This window comes from Phoxinus phoxinus (assembly GCF_949152265.1).
Source record: "Phoxinus phoxinus genome assembly, chromosome: 17".
Classification (NCBI taxonomy): Eukaryota; Metazoa; Chordata; class Actinopteri; order Cypriniformes; family Leuciscidae; genus Phoxinus; species Phoxinus phoxinus.
This window is the reverse complement of record NC_136892.1, coordinates 9,276,594-9,292,425: the sequence shown is the minus strand read 5'-3', so window position 1 is coordinate 9,292,425 and position 15,832 is coordinate 9,276,594. Positions and strand designations below refer to the sequence as shown.

The window sequence follows — 15,832 nt, the reverse complement described above, 5'->3', positions numbered from 1 at the left end:
TCTATGAAGGTTATAGTTATGGGATTGGTTTCCGCCAGTAGAGGGCGCTCGTAAAAGCAATGACACAAATGCGAGTGTAGGAGAAGAAGAGAAGTGATCGAGGAAAGGGAACATAAACATTTGAAGTGGAACACAGCCCTTCATCCCTCTCTATAATCTGCTGTGTTTTTCAGACTGTGAGTAGGCTACTTTTTTTATCATTTATTAGGATAAATCTAAACAACTAAACGAGTCAGTTCATTTAGTGAATCACTCAGAAATTAATCGAAATTAATTGATTGATGTTGTACATTATGCTCGTAAACTCGTTACTGACTGTTTTTTCACTTTAAATTTGTGAAGATTATGAGTTTTCGTTTTATTTAATGAACACATTTAATGTGGTAAACTGTTTTTAATGCATGTAAATCATATCTAATGTAAGAGCAACAAAAAAAATCAGTTAGAGGAGTTGAATTGTTTCTAAACAATCAGAGTTCTTTATGAGAGTTGCTGGGGAATATTCCCATCTACCCACAGGAGAAGAAGCAAGCAGGAGAAACTACTGACTGACAAGATGGAATTTGAGGAAGAACCCTGGAGAATAAAAGATGAAGATACAGAGGAACAAATAGGTTGGTGTTTTTCTTCATTTTCTTTAATGACTGATGGGGAATATTAAGGGTGTACTCACACTAGGCACAACTGTCCCTGTCCCACGATTAAGTACTGTTCGAGTTGTAAAAGAAAATGTTTAGGGCACGGTACGGAACGATCACACTAGTCAAAAGAAAAAGACTTTGGGAGTCAAACGAGCCCGGGCACGGTTCAGATCGCCTAGTGTGAGTACACCCTTAGATAAAAACTGACATATCCTCCTGAGCATAGCCTTTTTTCTCTGTAGAAAACATTATATTTTAGCAAATTTATCTGAGACCATACTTGTCACTGTTTTAATAGTCTGGATGTAATGTAAAGAGCGCATGCAGGGCTTTTCAGAGCTACCAAATGTTTGGAGGTTTCGCCATGACAACTCCCTCTCCTGGGATCACATTTTTTTGCACTCTTATGGAAATCTGATAATATTTTGTAACTATCATTTAAATAATTTTCTAATTGTTTGTCATAAATAAACATCTCAGGAAAACATTCAGAGGTTTCAAATCAGAATTTGACTTTCTGTTACGAAACAGGGCATCGATTTTATACATGTCCTCCTCTGTAGAAGACACCAGGACTTTTTTTTTCATGTTTTTGGTTGTATAGAATGGGACTACTCATTTATGGCAATTTTACACACAATCCATGAAGTAAAATAATATATCAAATCATTGTATTAGCATATATCTTTCACAGCTTAGTTGAGAATCATCTTTATACAAAGTTTGGTTAAAAATAGCCTGAAACCTAAAAATGTATTGGTAATTGAGGAAAAAAAAACATTGTTTTTTACCTAAACATCTTATCGTGCCATTTTATTTTCTTAATAACTAAGTCCTAGTGTCATCTACAGAGGACATAGCATAAAATATGATTTTTTTGTTTCTGTTTCTTATGCTCCAAAGACATAAAAAAAACACACAAACAAGTTCTGGTTCTCATGAGAATATAACAATACATCTAAAACTAAATACTAGTAGACTCAGTTGTAAACTAGAATTGTGCTAAATTTAGTTTCTCTCATTTGTCCTTTTTTTATTTAATTTTGGGAATTTTAATATGTTGATTTTAGACCTAATGGAAGCGAATGAAGACATAGGCCTACACCATCATTTCACAAACGAAGATGTAAAACTGACATATAAAAATGAAGACAGCCAACATCGGTTTCAAAAACATCATCATTTCAAAAATGAAGATGGAAATGCAGCCGTTTTAAAGACCGAAGAGGATTTAACACAAAAACAAGCTGGAAAATCTGGAGTCAAAGGATCTTTCACCTGCTCTGAGTGTGGAAAGAGTTACAGACATAAAGCACACCTAAAGGATCATATGAGAATTCACAATGGAGAAAAACCGTTCATATGCTCTCAGTGTGGAAAGAGTTTCATACATAAAGGACACCTAAAGGATCATATGAGAATTCACAATGGAGAAAAACCATTCACATGCACTCAGTGTGGAAAGAGTTTCACATCCAAAAGCTCTCTCACCACTCATCTGCTCCGTCACTCTGGAGTGAGATCATTCAGCTGTGATCAGTGTGATAAAACATTTGTTGTGGCATCAAACTTAAGAGAACACCTTAAAGTTCATGCTGGTGTAAAGCCTCACTTTTGTTCTTCGTGTGGAAAAAGATTTACACACCTGCACTCTTTAAAAGAACATGAGCGTTTGCATACGGGTGTGAGCCCTCATATGTGCTTTGACTGTGGGAAGAGCTTTACTACATCAGGCAACTTAAAAACACACCAGATAATTCATACAGGAGAGAAACCATACAAGTGCTCACACTGTGGAAAGAGTTTCTCTTACTCAACATCCTTGAAAAGGCACAAGAGAGTTCATACTGGAGAGAAGCCGCATCAGTGCTCTTCATGTGGGAAGAGTTTCACCCAATTATCTAATCTACGGACTCATGAGAAAAAGTGTTGCCCGAAGTTGCCTAAAATTCATGTTCAGATCCATAACTTTCAAATTAATACTTTGATATTCTGATAAATCAAAAGATAGGACTTCTTGCGACCCCATCTGGGAGAATTTTTTTTTTACAATTACATAGTTGGTGAAGATTGTTGGAAATTGGGTAGAGGTCAAAATGCTCCAATTTTAGATGGAAATACACATTTTGTTTATGTTAGGGGTAGCCTAAGTATAGTAAACCTAATTATCTTCATACATATACTTTACAAATTAATTTGGTTTGCCTGGCTGTTGTCATTCATTTTTTATATAAATTATATATATATATATATATATTAGGGGTTGCACGACTACTGATTTCTTATCAAAACAATACTCAAGTTACTCGACTACTAGTGGTTCATAATAGGCTACTGTAAATGAAAAGACATGAAATAGTTCTTAGCAATAAATATGTATTAATTCATAGCCTAATGCAACAATTACATAAGTAAACTCTCAAAACATTATAATTATCAAGTGTAGCGTTAGTTCTGGCTGGTCACGTTAGTCAAGCTCGCATCAGCTGACTCTCAGCTGATCCATATCTACCTATAGGAATACAACGCCTATCCCCATGTACATATATAAGCTCCTTCAGTATTATCAGCAGCTATCGCGTTTCTCAGTAGCGAATAACCCTCCATCCCCAGCTCCTCCTCTCGCCAGTCAGGATTTGACATTCCCCTTCAATCAGAATAAATTCTCAAATTATTTTGTACTTTAAAATCTTGAATTAAATATATTTGCATACATTCATGTTGGTTCTGTTCTGTTTACCCCAAGGGGGGTTATTGCTGCTCTCCCTGCTCTTATCCATGCTAGGCTGCATGGATGCGCAGGGAGTTCTCACTCGGAACAGAACCATACCGCCAATCCAAACTGTATGCTAATTCTCAATCATATTTGACGATAGTGGTCCTGACAGAAATTAGATTTTAATTTTCATGTGACAGAGTAAAGCCAAATAAATAGCCGTTCTTGCCTTTCATTTCAGACGCAATGTCCTATTTTAGGATCCGTTCACATATCGCATCTTTTGCGCGCTCAAGTTCGTTATGTCAAATGCGCTCATAATGGAAGTGACGTGGTCGACACGATGCGCTAGTTTTTCCAGGCACGCCGATGCCGCGGCGAGATGAAAACAGGTCATGTGACACAAACCAACCGATCATCTTCGGCCTTTCCGTAACAACATCGAAAGCTCGGCCGAACAGCTGATCATAGCTGTACAGGGCGGGCTTTTATTTTTCATCCCCAGGACCAGAAATATATCAAGTAGTAAAGTTAATGCAAGGGCTAGAAATCAATTAATCCTTTGCTGATACTACTTCGTCATCATGAAGAGCGCAGTTCATGGTTGCATGGCAACGACAGACGCCACGGGAGCACAAGCACTTGTGGAAAGGAGAAAGGAGCGTGGCCGTGCTTTCCACACGTTTTTAGACGCGATATGTGTACAGAGTTGGCAAATTACGATATTTTTGTCATCCTTGATGAAATACTCCCACAAATCTGATGTGTGGTTTCTGTTGGTGACGTTCTCCATTTTTAATTAATTTATGGTTAATGCACGCTCGAGTAGTCTATTGTTTCCAACAGCGCCGACTGCATAGTCTATGCAAGTCCTAATATATATATATATATATATATAATATATACCGTAAAACTTCCCAAAATAGTCCCAAATAGACGCCTGTCTCTTTTACACGCCTGGTGTGGCTACAGGTTTGGATAAATAAAGGCCGGTCTCAAATAGAGGCCAGGTCTGTTTTTTAGTGCCGGGTTGTATTTAATCTTCTAAAACCCGTCAAATCGTCTGTTTAAGCCAGTTCTATGGTGTAGATCAGGGGTGCCCAATCCTGTGTGTTTGATTAGGGTTGGAGATGAACTGTGCAGGACAGTTGATCGCCAGGAGCAGGATTGGGCACCCCTGGTGTAGATTGTTCACGCAAGAGAGCCCTGCATTTGGGCGGGAGCTGTTAGCGCCGGCGCGGCGCGTCTATGACAACCCGAGGTATCGCACACTGCACGAGAAGCGCCGCATCTATGACAACTCGCGTTATCGCACACCGGATGAGAAGCACCGCGCCACGTCAACAACTCGAGTTATCGCGCGCCGCGTCTATGACAACTCGAGTTATCGCACACCGGACAAGAAGCGCCGCGCCACGTCTATGACAACTCAAGTTATCGCACACCGGACGAGAAGCGCCGCGCCACGTCTGACAACTCAAGTTATCGCGCGGCGTCTGACAACTCGAGTTATCGTGCGTCGCGTCTATGACAACTCGAGTTATCGCACACCGGACGAGAAGCGCCGCGCCACGTCTATGACAACTCGAGGTATCGCACATCGGACGCGCACTTTCTCAGTTTATGTCCAGCAATATTGTTATGTTTAAGGACATTATGGAATTAAGATCATGTCTATGTTTTGATTGTACTACTGTCACTGATTCTTGAGAGTCGGGACAAAACATGTACCACATAGAAAAGTCTAATTTATAGCAGAAATTAAGAAATTCATCATGATTGACATACTTACAAAGTTTAAACTAAAGGAATTGTATATACCTATCTGATTTTTGGAATAAACTTTATCTTTTTGGGGAAAATTTATTTAAATGTATGGTCTGTGGTTAGAAGGTCCATGTTATTACACTTGTCCTCAGCAAGAGGTCACAATATTAACCATCCCAAAAAACTTTAAAAAAGCTCTACAATTGTGAAAACATATCAAATAAAAAATAAGGGGTATAAATATAAAAAACAATGCATGAAGTGAACATCAAACAATATTTTCCATAGAAATCTGCCAATTAAAGTTGTGTCCTCAGTTTCTGTCAACTCCGTCAGATTTTTTCATAAAGCTCTTTAAATTAGGAAATAGCATGGTCAGCTATATCCCTGAGGACCCCTTTTCACCCCCTGCCTGTGGTGAATGCAGCACTACCACACATGCTCTAGTACGTTTTAATTTTTATTTTATTTTAGACAATGTCAATATTCCTATGGTCACAGCTGCACCATGTCAATACCATCTTTCTGTTAAGATACTTTTTTTTAAACCAGAGTGGATTGAATTTAAGCATTTTAGTGAGGTTATTGGGACAGCTAGCAACTGAGGAAAAACTACCTAGCTGCAGTGTACAATACATGTTTTGGCGTAAAATACATGCCCTTACGTCAAGTCCGTCAGACGTCAACTCCGTCAGGTTCTATGTCTGACGGAGTTGACCTGTAAGCTGACGGAGTTGACAAATCCACCAGTAACCTCTTAATGTGCAAATATAATATTATTTGTGAATATAGTGAAGGGTTAAACTGTTATTTCAGGGTTTTATGTACACAAATGCACATACATAGCATGCATTACATTATATAACCATTCGCATCTGACTTGTAGAGAATGGGCAGGCAGTGGTCTGCTTATTATTATGTAATGTGTAATTTTGCCAGCACTTTAATATATATATATATTTATATATGTAGAGACCGAGATAGAGAAATGAGAAGCCAGTGTAGGGCTGGGCGATATGGCCAAAAAAAATTTATCACGGCCCCTGGTTTCCCTTATTGTTTTTTTTTATATATATAGTTGGAAACGGTGTATGTGCAATATGTTTATTATAGTTTGCTTTACAGTAAGTTCAATACTCTAATAACAAGGAGTAGTTTTAGTAGTAGTGTTTAAAGAGCACATCTGTTCACTAATCAGCAATGCACACATTTTTCGTCAACACCGTCAGTTTTTCGTCAACACCGTCAGATCTTCGACGTTTGGATGTATGTTTTTGTTAATTTTTTGGGGGAAAAAATATTCTTCCTTCAGTTGATGTTGTTTTTGTAATAAAGGACCATCTGATCTACATCCTCTTATGTTTTATTTATTTAAGGAATTTGTTTTTACAATATTGAAATTCAAATCAAAGTTTGAAAATGCAAATATTTAGAAATCTGAGTTTTCAGAATAGTGTGAAATCACAACTTAAGTTTATATATTGTATTTTTTTTACATATCAGAGTAACTAAACACTATTACAATATACTTCCGAACTTTAGATTCTTGTTGGTTTGGAAGAATTTAAATTGTTTACTTTTTAGTGTGTCTGACGGAGTTGACACAAATCCAGTTCTGAAGGGAAACATGTAAATTTGTTAAAAATGTGTTTTTATTTAGAACCTGTTCCTTTACATGGTTTAATAGCTAAGACCTTTCTCTGCAGAAACGTATAACTATAATTGATATAGTGTGTATTTTAAAAAAAAAGTTTTTTAAAACGTGTTTTGTCCCGACTCTCAAGAATCAGTGACTGTACAATTAAATACAATCGTTGCTTAGTCTGCACTGCAGTCTGAATTCACTTTATCTCAGAGCGTCCATTAACTGAATTGAGAATATCATCTGAAAATCCGATCGCATCAGCAATTTATTCAACCAGCTGATTTCTGTAAATGAATGTGAAACTAAATGTATATTGCAGCACAGGGTAAAGTCTCAACACTACAGTAAATTAAAGGCCTGTCTCATATAGACGTCTGTCTCCAATACAAGCCGGTGCAGTTCGGCGATTTGGGAAAATAAAAGCCCGGGCTATTATTTGAAGTTTTACGGTATATAAGTGTGCAAGTATGCATTGCATGTATAATATGTTACAAGAATAAAGGACCAAAACTTTTTGTATGAAAAAAAAAGTTTCAACATTGTATTCATATTAAGCTTGCAGTATTCATATTAAGCTTGCAGTATTAATAAGAATATATTATCATTCTTTTAAAATAAAAAAATGCCAGTTGTTGCATGAATTTATATTCACTTTTAAAATATGGACCTATATGAACAAATACACACCACTGAGACGATCAAGTTGGATATAACTGATTTCCAGAAGAAAATAGCGTCACAGTCCAGCTTAAGTAAGTTCAGTGATGTTTCATTTTTGTTGTAAAAAGAGGGGGAAAGTTGAGTGCTAGACAGTCATAGTCTTTAAATATTCACTAGACTCACCTCTTCCTTGTCAGTTTTACAGCCACTAGCTTCGCTATGTGTACTCGTTTTGCACATTTGCTGAACTGCACCCTGTCTATTCTTTGAGGAGTGAATTGTAGTGTTAAATTATGTTTGTTGGAGTCAACTCCACTACATAATCTGTTGTGATAAAGTTTTTCTGGCCACTCGCCATGTCTAAGTGGACGAGTACCAGAAGGGATTTTCTTTTGCTATTTTTGAACATATTTGTGTTTTTGTTCTCTATGCTCTGGGTATGTTCGGGGGTTATTTTTGATGGAGGATTCTTTTGTCTTGGTTTTTAATTTTGTTTCTCACACGTTAACCAGATTGAGCTTAAAAAAAATATTTTTATTTTTTCCCCAATTTAGATCATTATGTTCTACTTTGCAGTTCTATGAAGAAGCCCCCTGTTCATTCTAAGGGGGGAGGGGTTGGACACAATATTAGAATCATTACATGGCATGTACGTGGGTTGGCAAATTAAACCTTCCAGTTTTTTCTCATCTAAAAACGCTGTCCTCTGATATTGTTTCTCCAGGAGACACATTTGCGTACAGGTGATCACATCAGACTCCGTAAACAAGGGGTCCGTCAAGTATTTCACTCTAGTTTTAATAGCAAATGCAGAGGTACTGCAATTCTGATTCATAAAATAGTCTGTTTTTAGCAGAGCAAGTACTTTCAGATCCTGAAGGACGCATTGTAATTGTCAGTGGTGTTCTTTTTCAAACTCCAGTAGTGTTAGTAAATTGTCCCAAATTGGGACAACCCTACTTTTATGTTGAAGACTAAAAATGTGTTGTTTAATGTTATTTTTAAGTATTATTTTTCTTTATTAATTTTCATAATAATTTCATAATGTATTTTGTGAAGTCAGATTACATGTGTGCTGAGCAGAGATCTGGGATGAGTTATATTTTGTTTATAGGTATGTGTGCAATGCCACATTCACTGAGCAGAGATGTTCCAATGATGATGATACATTAAATGTTTACATGTTCTTCACAAGAAAAGGAATGTTTCAAATAATGCAAATGTACCACTAATGTATATACAGAGGGATAGTGGGTTGTACCATGTGTAAGCATGAGGTATACGTTCAATTTTTAAACATAAGCAACATGTTTTGCTACCTTACAAGGAAGCTTTAAGTCCCAGAGTGTTGTATATTAGCTCAATCCTTACTGTACCACCTCATAAAGTCAAACAAAGTCATTACCGGGTGAGAGGAGAAACAAAGGCATGAGGGGGTGAGGGAGGAGAAACACCAAGAGAAACCATTTACAGCTGGCATGATGGGGTGAGAGGATAGAGAAATGGGGAACAGAGAAATCTGAAATGAAGACCTCTCATGTAGCCTTATTCTGATATGCCCGTTTCTCTGACTGATACATATTAAATAATAAATAGAGATCTCTTGGCAAAATATCTGGTGTAGCTTCCATGATTCAACAATAATGGGGGAAAGCATGATTTTCAAATCTACATATATTTATGCTTTTCTCAAAAATCCCAAATCTTGACACCCATCACCTTATTTTTGGAGGTGACCTTAACTGTTAATGTATCGATAATAATCTTGATTAATCTGTGACTAAATCATCTTCTCCTTCTGCTATGTCCAGGTCTCTAATTTCACTGACAAATCAAACAGGCTGTGTAGATCCCTGGTGCTTTTTTTCATCCCTCTGATAAAGTATTTTCTTTTTTCTCTAGTGTGCACCAGGTTTACTCTCGGATTGGTTATTTCTTCCTTGACAAAGCCCTACTTTCTTATTTCTTCAGATTATTCTGCCATTGTTATTTCTGATCATGTCCCGTATATGTTAGTTTTGTCAGGTCCATAAAGTCAAGAACACATAGACAATAAAAATTATTAAGAATTTCTATTGAATAAATTGCAATTCAAGTTGATAATTCTTAATTAAATTTGGCGGTATGGCTCTGTTCAGGGAGTCCTCTGACCTTTCATGAGCACCATGAAATAGCAGAGAGTCAGAGGACAGCAGCAGCATAAGGGAATGCTCACACAGTTTAGGACTGAGAAAGCTAAATTATTTATCCCCCCAAACAAAACCACACCTGGCAATCCTCTGTGATAGACAGAGGGTGGAATTGAAGATGAAAATAAAATGCTAAATCTTAATATGATAAGACTTAGTTGCAATATGATTCTGGTCATAAGGACAACAGCAGCGTTAAGGATGTTCACATGATTGAGACTAGGAGAAGACTATTTTCCCCCAAACAAACCATGTGTCGGTAATAAGTGACGACTAAGCGGCCCTAATTTAATACTAACAATCATGCGACGGAAGTCAATCGATCAAATACTTGCTGGAAAATAATTATCAACCGTAATAAAAGCCACCGATCTCGGTTACCTCAATCACCGTTGATATCGACAGTCTATATTAAAAAGCGCTATAAATGAGATAACGAGACCTCAGCCTCCTGAAATAAATAGAAAATGGAATTTAAGCCATCGGTAGCACGTCAGGGGCGATTGTCACCAGCAGAGCAAAAGCAGGTTTAGCAGATGAGCGCAATTATTTATTAGGCAAAACTATCAGGGACCTGACCTCATGGCCTTCTGAGCATTGAGAAAAGCCCGAATGTTGGGACGGAGGTATCGTTCATAAGCGCCAGAAGACCACCGCCCCATGGCTTTGAGGGTTAAACTGAGCGGATGCTGCCGCTGTAGTTTCTGCACTTATGCGCAGAGAATAAGCTGTGAGTCAGTCCGCAAATTGGCAAAATGAAAGTAAGTGAGAAGCAAACCAGGCTCTAGACGTTGGTTTCCCCGTCTGTGTGACAAACAGCGGCTCTGGCGGATCAGCACTGGAACGGCACCTGCCAAAATCTGACCCCTTCCGAAAGCACTGGATCACTTGCTGAAGAAGCAATTGTAATTTTTGTGTGAAACGACAGCATGAGCGTTTTTGAACATACTGACAGCAGCAAAGCAAACAGCAAGCAAGTAGACGGGATGCAACTGAAAGTGCTTTAAATAGGGCGCCGTTTGAGCGAGCCATTTAGCTTCGAGGTGAGTTAATCAGCTAATGCAGCTCAGCTGGAGCAGATCAGCTGATGAGGCTGTGTTGTTAGCAAATAGCGATGCAGCGTCTTGACTACCTGGCCTGCCAGAACTGACACTGACGCTCAATATATCCCACTTATAAGAGCCGACCTGGAAATTCGATGTAGGGCTTCACGCCAGAACTGACTTCTGTGAATTTCTATAGGTAGAATAATTTCCTTTAGTGCTCACTTAGCCAAGACTAGAAAATCTCGGCAACAAGAGCTTATCCGTAAAATATGGATTATTTGAGGTGGATAGCCAGTATTCCAGTGATCCCAAACCATCTTAAAGGGGTCATGAACTGGATTGTTTAACTATACAAGTTGCCTGGGGTGCCCTAATAATGTTGGTATGATTTTTACATAAAAAATTGTCATATATTGTCAAATAAAAGTAATTTTTCCAAGCCTGATTTTAGCCTCTGATTTTAACGCTCTGTTTTAAGGGGCGTGTCTGTGTGAGACTTCAGTGTAAACGCCCGCTGCTGTGATTGGCTTACATGTTTGCATATGAAATACCGTAAAACTTCAAATAATAGCCGAGTCCCAAATAGACGCCTGTCTCTTTTACACGCCTGGTGTGGCTACAGGTTTGGATAAATAAAGGCGGTCTCAAGTAGAGGCCGGGTCTGTTTCTTAGTGTCGGGTTGTATTTAATTTTCTAAAACCCGTCAGATCGTCTGTTTAAGCCAGTTCTATGGTGTAGATTGGGCACGCAAGAGAGCCCTGCGCATTTGGGCGGGAGCTGTTAGCGTCGCGTCTATGACAACTCGAGGTATCGCACGAGAAGCGCCGCGTCTATGACAACTCGCGTTATCACACACTGGATGAGAAGTGCCGCGCCACGTCTATGACAACTCGCGTTATCACACACTGGATGAGAAGTGCCGCGCCACGTCTATGACAACTCGAGGTATCGCACACCGGACGAGAAGCACCGCGCCACGTCTATGACAACTCGAGGTATCGCACACCGGACGCGCACTTTGTCAGTTTATGGCCAGCAATATTGTTATGTTTAAGGACATTATGGAATTAAGATCATGTCTATGTTATGATTGTACTGTACAATTAAATACAATCGTTGCTTAGTCTGCACTGCAGTCTGAATTCACTTTATCTCAGAGCGTCCATTAAAGGGATAGTTCACTTTGAAATAAATTTTTGATATGTTTTAGCTTACCTCAAGGGCATCCAATATGTAGGTGTCTTTGTTTCCACAGTATTTTCAATTTTGATATTTTTAGGTCCAACCGTTCTTGTCTGACAGTCATATCATGCAGGTCTATGGGGTCCACCTCAAAGAGCATACATTTACGAGTCATTAAATCATGTTTAATTTGGACTTCTCTGTGCAAGTACACATTGATGGCCTAAGACACGAAACGAGTGGTTTGTGTGAGAAAACGAACAGTATTTATATCGCTTTTACCTCTTGTAACACAGCCATGTCCAAGTGATCTGAGGGCGAGGGCGTAAAACGATATAAGTACTGTTCGTTTTCTCACACAAACCGCTCGTTTCGTGTCTTAGGCCATCAATGTGTACTTGCATTTACGATTCATTAAATCATGTTTAATTTGAACTTCTCTGTGCATGCTCTTTGAGGTGGACCCCATAGACCTGCATGATATGACTGTCAGACAAGAACGGTTGGACCTAAAAATATCAAAATTGAAAATACTGTGGAAACAAAGACACCTACATCTTGGATGCCCTTGAGGTAAGCTAAAACATATCAAACATTTATTTCAAAGTGAACTATCCCTTTAACTGAATTGAGAATATCATCTGAAAATCCGATAGCATCAGCAATTTTCACTCAACCAGCTGATTTCTGTAAATTAATGTAAAACTAAATGTATATTGCAGCACAGGGTGAAGTCTCAACACTAAATTAAAGGCCTGTCTCATATAGACACCTGTCTCCAAGACAAGCCGGTGCAGTTCGGCGATTTGGGAAAATAAAAGCCCGGGCTATTATTTGAAGTTTTACGGTAGCTAGTTTTACATGTGGAACTCTCTCGAAAACTTTTACTATGTTTTTACCATTACAGCTTTCGAGATTAACAAATCGTGAAAAGTATTGTTTAAAGCATTATATTTAAATTGCAATGCAATTTTTGCACTCACGAATGCTTTCACCAAATAACAATGCAAGCACAATGTAAATACAGTAAGTTTTAGTTTTAGTTTAGTTTATTGGTTTATTTAAGAGGGGACAGTACAATTTCATAAAACACATGAACAAAAATGGTTAAAAAAAAGCCAGAATTAGCCAAAAGGCTATTTTTCATCTGTAGTCCCCTAGCCAAGATGTAAAAGAAGCATTAAAATACAAACATGAAAATACATTTACAAGTCTATGGCAAATCAATAACTACAATATAAATGACACAAAAAAATAACTTAAGGCATGCAATACCCGTTACAATATTTAAACACACAATAAACACATGTTCAAAAAGGCGACGGTATCCAAATATACAATAAAGCGCAACAGGCTCAGCTTTTAATGTTGGCAGACATGCATGTTAATGAGCCAAAAAAAATTTTTTTTTGTAAAGGCCTTGTAAGTGGTGAGCTGTTTAACCTCCTCAGATATTGAGTTCCATTCAGCGGCGCCCCTCACCGACCAGGCCGAGTGACTGAAAGCGCTCCTGCGCAATAAGAGCTTTGTTGTGCAGTGTAACAGCCTCATTGATTGTATAACGAGTTTTGGCAAGTGTCCAGATAAACTTGCGCTGTGTGATTGACAGCTTGGGGGATTTGGAAAGGGAGCATTCTTTGATCGCTTTCTGTATAAAATTTAATCACAACTTAAATAAGATTATTTTCATCCTACTAAGAGAAACAATATGAAGTTGATCGTTTAGTCACTGATGCATAATAGTATTGAATGATTTTGAGAGAAAGATAATCTATCTGAAGTTGAATATATGAACTTGAATACCAAAAAAGTGTTTTGCGTTTTAAAATAATACAAAATTAAGGATAATATTTGACTTTAGTATTCTCGAGAAAAGGGATTTTCCCATAGCGTAAGCTAGCTTACGCAACACTCGTTCCCTCTTCTAGAGAGAACCGAGGTTACGTTAGTAACCGAGACATTTCCAGTAATTGGCTTTGTAATCATTATCTGAAAAGAATTTAATAGAAATAAATACTGCTTTAAGATCGCTTAAGGGACAGGGAAGAATGTTAACTGAGATATCCTGCTCTATAATACTTTTTGATACTAACCAAAAGTCCAGGCCCGGGGTGGGTAATCGGGAGAATCGGGAGAATTCCCGGTGGGCCGCTTCACTTTTGGGCCGGTCGATAATTATTATTTTTTTAACATTTGTCACGTTACAATATTAGGCTACACGCGTTCCGCATTCGGACACCGCAGCGCGCAGCCTCTGCATGGGTTGGGTTGCTCCATGTGAGGCAGTACTCCCCTCCCCTCCCATATAGTTGGTTGGGTCCATAGCGCGTCTTTTCCAAAACGTTTTCTCAGGTACCGATAGCTGGGCCGGCCCTACCGTAACGGTACGCGTCAGGGAGGATGAATGGGAGGAAGAGGCTGAAAAAGCCAGGTTGAAAAAAAAGAAAGGCATTGGAGGAGGATGCTGCCAAATGTGCCAAGCTTACAGATTTATTTTCTAGAGGACAAAAGTGGCAAGCAGGTAAAGAGAGATAAGCCTAGTAATGATTAGCAATTACGCTGCAACGTAATTATTCGGCTAATACCGTTGTATCGTTGTCAACCTATTCACAAGCAAAATATAAAATGTAATAAAAATATTAGCCTTTTTGTATCACTCAATACATGTCATGGCGATTCATAGACTTTGCAAATATTATGCAATTTAATATTGATAATAAAATTCATGCTTGATCTGTGTATGCAGTAAAATGACCTCTTAATTATTTGTTGTTGCTTCTGAGCAGCAGAACTGTAAACGTCTCGGTTACGTATGTAACCCTCGTTCCCTGAAGGAGGGAACGGAGACGTATGTCGTGACCGACAAATAGGAATCTCGCTAGAGAGGCCAATCTACTTCGAGTGAAACTTAACAAGCCAATACACATTGGCGTGCAATCATTTGCATCAGCTGCGCAGCCTCGCAGCGCGGGTATATAACGAGCAGCTGGTGATTGCACTGTAGTTTTTTGATGAGGAGCCAAGCCTGATAACCTGGCCACCCCGGCGGGCGGCAGCAGATGTGGCGACGGGACATACGTCTCCGTTCCCTCCTTCAGGGAACGAGGGTTACATACGTAACCGAGACGTTCCCTATCAGTCGGTCACTACGAGTATGTCGTGACCGACAAATAGGAATCCCTACCAAAGCGCCACAGCTGCTGCACCCCGTCCAGCGCCCTGTGCAAGCCTCTACACCTTCTTGCCTGGAAGGACGATAGGAGGAGGCTTACACAGAGTGAACCCGTCACTGTTGTTCTGTGATAACCCACACAGTGAGATTATTGGATAACACTGGGAAAGCGTGCCCGAACTAAAGGAGGGGAACGCTGCGGAAGCCACATTCTCAAGGAGTTAACATATGGACTAACCCAAGGGTTGTACAGCATATGAGTAATGGGTGACTTAGCCCAAGGGAAAGACACGGGCTTCCGTTTAGGAGCAGCCGTGGAGAATATACACATATGGGATCCCCGTAGGGTCACACATATGGGACCCAGCCTATATCCGGTTCTCAAGGATTCAACGGATACAGGCCTGGCACCGGACGCTCCGCCATGTCCGGGCCGAGGGTGTTTGGAGGACTCACAGGTTTTTCACACTGGAGAATAAGGGTGCACAGTAGGGTGCAGCAAGCCGACAGAGCCGGGCCTCTCAGTGCTTCTACCCGTCTAGGGTGAGAACACGGGAGGAGACCGGCTCTACACGTAGGCTATAGTATCTAGCGAACGTGTTAGGTGTCGCCCAGCCCGCAGCTCTACAGATATCTGTTAGCGAGGAGCCACGTGCCAGCGCCCAGGAGGATGCAACGCCTCTCGTAGAGTGTGCATGCACCCCGAGCGGGCAGGGCACGCCTTGAACTTGGTAAGCCAAGGCGATGGCATCCACTATCCAGTGGGCCATCCTCTGCTTGGAGACAGCCTTTCCCTTCTGCTGGCCTCCGTAAC

At 39.5% G+C, this 15,832-nt stretch overlaps 2 protein-coding genes across 3 annotated transcripts in view; one reads left to right on the top strand and one right to left on the bottom strand.

Annotated features, from left to right (window-relative positions):
* LOC306984162 (uncharacterized protein) lies at positions 1 to 11,261 on the top strand. Of its 2 annotated transcripts, none has more exons than XM_079585254.1 (3): positions 1 to 176; positions 520 to 614; positions 1,712 to 11,261. In XM_079585254.1, the coding sequence occupies exons 2-3, from the start codon at positions 557 to 559 to the stop codon at positions 2,635 to 2,637; spliced, it is 984 nt and encodes a 327-aa protein (XP_079441380.1). In that variant the 5' UTR covers positions 1 to 176; positions 520 to 556; the 3' UTR covers positions 2,638 to 11,261. The 2 variants fall into 2 exon arrangements, with proteins under 2 accessions (XP_079441380.1, XP_079441381.1); XM_079585255.1 differs by having other exon boundaries at positions 134 to 176; positions 526 to 614.
* LOC306984167 (uncharacterized protein) overlaps positions 1 to 15,832 on the bottom strand; it is a 292,265-nt gene that overhangs the window by 196,875 nt on the left and 79,558 nt on the right. The window lies entirely within an intron of this gene.